The sequence below is a fragment of the Chinchilla lanigera genome, unplaced genomic scaffold (genome assembly GCF_000276665.1).
Source record: "Chinchilla lanigera isolate Chin_1 unplaced genomic scaffold, ChiLan1.0 scaffold00023, whole genome shotgun sequence".
Lineage (NCBI taxonomy): Eukaryota > Metazoa > Chordata > Mammalia > Rodentia > Chinchillidae > Chinchilla > Chinchilla lanigera.
Window position 1 is genome coordinate 11,274,163 of NW_004955424.1, and position 5,525 is coordinate 11,279,687.

The 5,525-nt window shown below is 60.5% G+C and overlaps 1 protein-coding gene across 1 annotated transcript in view; it reads right to left on the reverse strand.

The window, feature by feature from the left end:
- The window catches only part of Tlx2 (T-cell leukemia homeobox 2), a 5,775-nt gene extending 4,737 nt beyond the window's left edge, over positions 1–1,038 (reverse strand). The window contains exons 1-2 of the mRNA XM_005385483.2: positions 626–1,038; positions 13–250 (exon numbers count right to left, since the gene is read on the reverse strand). Of these exons, the coding sequence (XP_005385540.1) occupies positions 13–250; positions 626–1,025 (638 nt within the window). The 5' untranslated portion in view covers positions 1,026–1,038. The remainder of the gene's footprint in view (positions 1–12; positions 251–625) is intronic.
- Positions 1,039–5,525: the final 4,487 nt, after the last annotated feature.

Genomic DNA, 5,525 nt, shown 5'->3' on the forward strand with positions numbered 1-5,525 from the left:
GCCGCGCCTCACCGCCACTTGGTGCGCCGGTTCTGGAACCAGGTCTTGACCTGTGCGTCGGTCATGCGCAGGGCCTTGGCCAGCGCCGCCCTCTCGGCCGAGGCCAGGTACTTCTGGCGCAGGAAGCGCCGCTCCAGCTCCAGCACCTGCGAGCGGGAAAAGGACGTGCGCGGCTTCTTCCGCTTGGGCGGCGTGCGGTTCTGGTACGGGTGGCCTATGCGGCGCGTCCCGGAGAAGGGCGAGAGCGCAGCTGCGGGGGAAGAAAGAGCGGGGCACGGCTTGCGGGCGGTCCCAGGCGTCCCCGAGCGCCGGGCCAGGCTCCGGCCGCATCAGCAGAGGCGGTCAGAGAAGGCGGGCGCCACAGCCATCGGCCCTCCCGCTGGAGCAAGGCCGAGGACCCCTGACTTGCCCGTCCTCCCCACGGGTGAGCGCAGCGACTGCCGCGCACGGAGGGCGAGGGCGCCGACGGCAGCTCCCTCCCCACCGCCTCTGACCGAGGCACCGAGACCCGGGCGGGAGGATCCCGCGTCCACCTCGGGAGGGATGAAAGGGCTCCTTGATTTGGAGCAGAAAGAGATGCGAAAGCAGGGAAGGGCGTGACGCTGAAGGCGTCGAGCAAGCTCACCCGTGAGCCGGTCCTTGGCAAAGCGGCGGCCGCTGTCCATCCAGGGGAAGGTGAGTCCCGCTAGGCCCCCGGCGCCGCCCAAACCCGAGGGCCCCGGCACCGCAGGGGCGCCTCCCGCGGGCGGAGGCACGGGCAGCGGGCGGTGAGCCGGCACGCGGATCACGCCGCCCGGGCCCACTGCGGAGGAGCTGGGCAGCGGGGCCAGCGAGCCTGCGGGTCCATAGCCCGAGGCTCCGTGGAATCCGCCCGAGAAAGCCGCACTCTCCCCTTGGCCCTGGCCCGCGCGCCCCGGGCCTAGGCCGCCTCCCGGGGGTTCGGGGCCGCTCAGGATCTGATCGATGCCGAAGCTGATTGGCTCGTGGTGCGGAAGGCTGTGCGGGGCCAGCACCCCGGGCTCCATGGGTCCCAGCCAGGGAGGACCGCTAGAGGTGCGGGGGCTGGGAAGGGCGCCGGGCCGCTCGGGGAGCCCCGCGGCGGCGCGCTCCGGGCGGTGGCCTCAGGCGTCCGCGGGGCTGGCCGCAGCCGGGGTCCGGGACCCCCGGAACAGCAGCATCCCGGTGCACCCGGAGCAGCCGCGCCGGCGCCCGCCCCTGCCGGGCGTCCGTGCAGGGACTCGCATCCCGGAGGAGCTCGGCCGGCCGGGGCCCCAAGAGCTCCCTCGCTGGGTCTGAAGCGCAGATGGACGCTAGGCTGGGGGCCGCGGCCCGAGTCCCGGGTGGAGAGGGCTGGCCAGCTAGGGCTGGGGCAGTGACTGACAGATCGGCCCCGGGTGGGCAGCGGGGGTTGGGGGTAGGGCAGGGGCGGGGCCCGGCCGTTAAAGGGGAACTGACGCCTGTTTGCGCGGAGCGCCGGCCGCGGGGATGTGCGGGGCGGAGGCAGAGGAGGGCGAGGGCGTTTAGGGACCAAGCTCGGAGCGGGCGGGGCCGAGCGCCGGCCGCTGAGTCAGCCCGGACCTCACAGCGCCTGCAGCCTCGCCGGCCTCCGCCTTCGGGCTGCCTCCGCCTCGCCAGCGTCCTCGGCAGGTGCCTCTTCCCAGCCCCCACTCGTCACCCCCCGATGGGGCCCGCTGGCCAGCTCCTGGATTCGTTGTGGCCCTGACATAAGTGCCCTGTAAGGCCAAATCTCGTTGTGGCTTCCCGGCTGCCCAAGGAGCGGCAGGGAACGGCGACCTGCGACCCGGAGGCCCAAGGAAGAGGACAGGTGTGGGAAGGGCTCGCAGGGCGCGTTCGGTGGGCTGGGGCGGGGACAACCGCCCCGGACTCGCGATGCTGGGGCGCCTCCTGTCCTCTCCCGTAGTGTCCCCAGCCCCGTCCGGGCGCGCCAGTAATTGGTGCTCTGTTTCCTAGAATTCCGATTTTCTGAAATCGTTGCAAATGGGACCTGCGGTTCAACCGGGCCAATTCAGACGCAAAGTGCAAAATCCCAGCGTGGGATTCTGCCCCTCTTCTGCGCCTAGGATGTCTGTTCTCACACACTCGCCCCTCTCCAAGGCAGGAGGGCGAGCTCGCCCCAGGCAGCACGTGGGGCTCTCGGAGGCCTTGGGAGGATCCCGGCCCCTCCTTTCCATGGACCCTTCACCCCATCCAAGCCCCAGAGAGTGCGCCCGCCCGGAGCGCGCCCGAGAAGAGAGGTGGAGAAAGACTGAAGTCGTTTGGTGGCTTTGTGACCTCTGGCCTTGAACCCTGGAGCCCGGAGAGTGTGAACTCTTCGTCCTTCCCAGGAATGGGACCCTGGCCGGGCGGGCCCCGAGCCTTAGACCCGCCCCCGCCGCCACCCTGCCCGGTGCAGGCCGCCATAATCAGGTTAGCCGGGCCGGAATTACATTACCTTCCCCCGCCCGCCCCGGCCCTTGGGGGGGCCCTGGCGCCTCCGAGCCGGTGAGACTGGGCGCGGGGAGGGGGGCGCCCCTGCCATCCTGCAGCGGGTGGGCACCGACCTGCGGCTCAGCCGGCTTCAGACGTATTGCGGCCCAAAGACCCCGCCCCGCCGTGCCAGCCCTCGACCCTCATCCCCAGCCCACTCCATGCTCTGCTGCACCCTGCGAGTTCCCCGTGTGAACCGAAATGCTTCTAAGTCTCCTAGACGGGTCTCCCCGACTCTAGTCTTCCAACTGATTCGGGAGGATCCCCTGGGAAAGACTGGCCCCTCCTTTCTCCCCAGCAGATGGGCTGGCAGCCTGGCGCCTGGGGCAGGGTGAGGGGGTCTTTTCCCTCCTGGGAACCAGGAAGGATATTTGGGCATCTGGGCAGGAAGATAGAGAAGGAAAAATGGGCTCTGTCCTCACCCAAAGCCACTCGCTCCCCAGTGTCCTTAGAAGCTTCAGCCCGAGGGACATGAGCCGTCGTGGGGGTGGGGACGGTGCACGGTAACAACGCTCTGTGATAACTTTTTCCACCTTGGTCACCTCTACCAAGCAGCTTCTCCAGCCCTTCCTCAGCCCTGCTCACAGCCCCTTCCGAAACCGCATGGGTGCTCTTGCTGATTTATCAGCTGTGTTTTGATCTCGGCGAGGCAGACGGACATCACCACCTCCCCATCCCCTCACAGGACTCCTCGCCCTTGCTCAGTAGCAGAGGGAGGCTCCGAGGAGAAAGAAGCCTCTGCTGTTCAGGCAAAAACCTTCAGAGATAGCATAGGCTGGGCTCTACGGGGTAAGAAGGGCGAACGCAGGGAGACAGCAAGGAGACAGCGTGTGGGGGCGGGGGGGCGGGGCTGAAAGGTGAGTTTGCCGGTCCCTTTCCCTGTTCTGGAGGGTAGCTGGGCTGAGGGCGGGAACCAAGGTGTCTCCAACCAAGGTGAATAAACCCTTCCCCAATGAAGCAATGAGTAAATCAGTGAATGAGGAAAAGGCAACATCATGCAGACCCGGCTGGCCATACATCCCTACCTTTTGAGGTCAGTGCAGAAGGTACTGCACTCAGATTGCCCCACTGACCCACAGAGGAGAATGTTCACAAGCTCAGTAGTATAGACAGATATTTTGAAGGAGTTTAAGGGAGAAAAAAAAAGATTTAAAAATTTTGAGACATGGTCTTCATATGTAATTCAGGTTGGCCTTGAACTCACAGGATCCTCCTGCCTCAGCCTCCCAGAAGAGTGCTGGGATTATAGGCATGTGCCACCATACCTGGCAGAAGAAAAAAAATTTCAGTAACCAGATGTGGTGGCACATGCCTGTAATCCCAGCACCCTCAGAAGGCTGAGGAGGGAGGGTCCCTACAAATTCAAGACCAGTCTGAACTACATAGTGAGACCCTATCTCAAAAAAAAAAAAAAAACTCCCTCCCTCTGTCACCCGCATAGGGTCTCCAAACAGGTCTCATTATACAGTCTAGGCTGGCCTTGAACTCATTATGTAGCCCAGGCTGGCCTCAAACTCCCCATCCTCCTGCCTCTACTTCCCGAAAGCTGGGATTAGAAGCTTGTACCATCACGCCCAATAGAATTCCCCTTCTTGCCTCCACCTCTCCAATTCTCAGGGGAAGGCTGGTTCCTACTAGTTCATGTTGAGGATGGAGGCACAGGGGTGAGCACCTTCTCCTTGCACCACTTTAGATGTGCCTGACCGTGTCCCACAATTCCACACCCGCCCTCTAGTCTTTGGGCCTTCAGGAAGAAGCCAAGCTGCCGGCCTCCACTCCTGTTCCCTCCTTCCCTCTTGCTGTTAGGGGGTGTCCTTCATTCCAGATGCTCCCCAGCCCTGCATCATAATTCCTGTCATCAGTTTAGTCCTTCCTGCCCACAACTGTCTCAGATCGTTATCACCTGGACAAAATCTCTGCCCGGCCCTTCAAGAGAAACTGTGTTTTTCTTTGCTCTTCTACTGCCCATGCCCACTGACCCCATTTCCTCAATATTCTTGTTTTAACCCCGTGCAAGCTGGCTTCTCTACTCTGACCCTTTCTCAAAGAGCTCTAGTGCCTGGTGTCCTCCGCTCTTCTCTGACATGCCTTACTTTGTTGATCACCAACTCCTTGAAATGTCTTTTCCTTTGACTCATGTAGCATGATCTTATGCTATGTCCTGGTCTTTCGGCGTCATTGCTTATGTCTTTCCTCCATTGATCTTGTGTTTCCTACTGAAGATTATGATCATTCTTTAGCATTCTGCATCTCTCCATCTTTCCAGGTTTCATCCACTTTGGTAGTCCCAGCTCTCAGACTGATCTGGACAACTCTGAGACCTCACACTTGAGCCCTTCCCTCTCCTGGCCTCCTGGCCAGCTCCCCCTGCCTTTTTGATGCTCCTTAAATCCAACTGGCTGGAGGATGTGCTTACCCCTCATTCAACTTCTTACCCAAGGCTACCATATCTGGTCCTGGCTAATTCCTTCCACTGTGCTTTTCTCTGAAGAGTTTCAGATACTCTTTTTCCTTTCCATTTCCACTGCTAAAGCCCTAACCTAGAACATCATCATTACCACCAGGATTCACTCACTTGTTCATCCAGAAAATCTTGATTGAACACTTACCCTGTACCTAGCAGTGGAGATATACCTGTGAACACAAAAGGGGAGAAAATAGCCTGCCTCTGAGAAGCTTACAGTCTACTGGAAAAGGCAGATGAAAAACTAGCAAAATATACATATAGGAAACAAAATAGAAAAGTGGTCTAATACAATAAATGCTAACAGTGCTAACAGGTGCTAAGAAGAGAAGGAAGTGCAGGGGTGGACGGGAAGGTGATTTACCCAGTGATCACAGCATGAAGACCTGAAAGCGGGGGATCCATTTGGGTATCTAGCATTTCCAGTTGGGGCCACAGCAAGAGCATATCTTTGTGTGTCTGTGAAACAGCAAGGTTTCCACTGTGGCTGGGGAAGTTATGCAGGACCCGGCAGACAACTGTAAGGACTTTGGCTTTTATTGAATGAAAAGGGGCGCTATAACAAAATTTATTT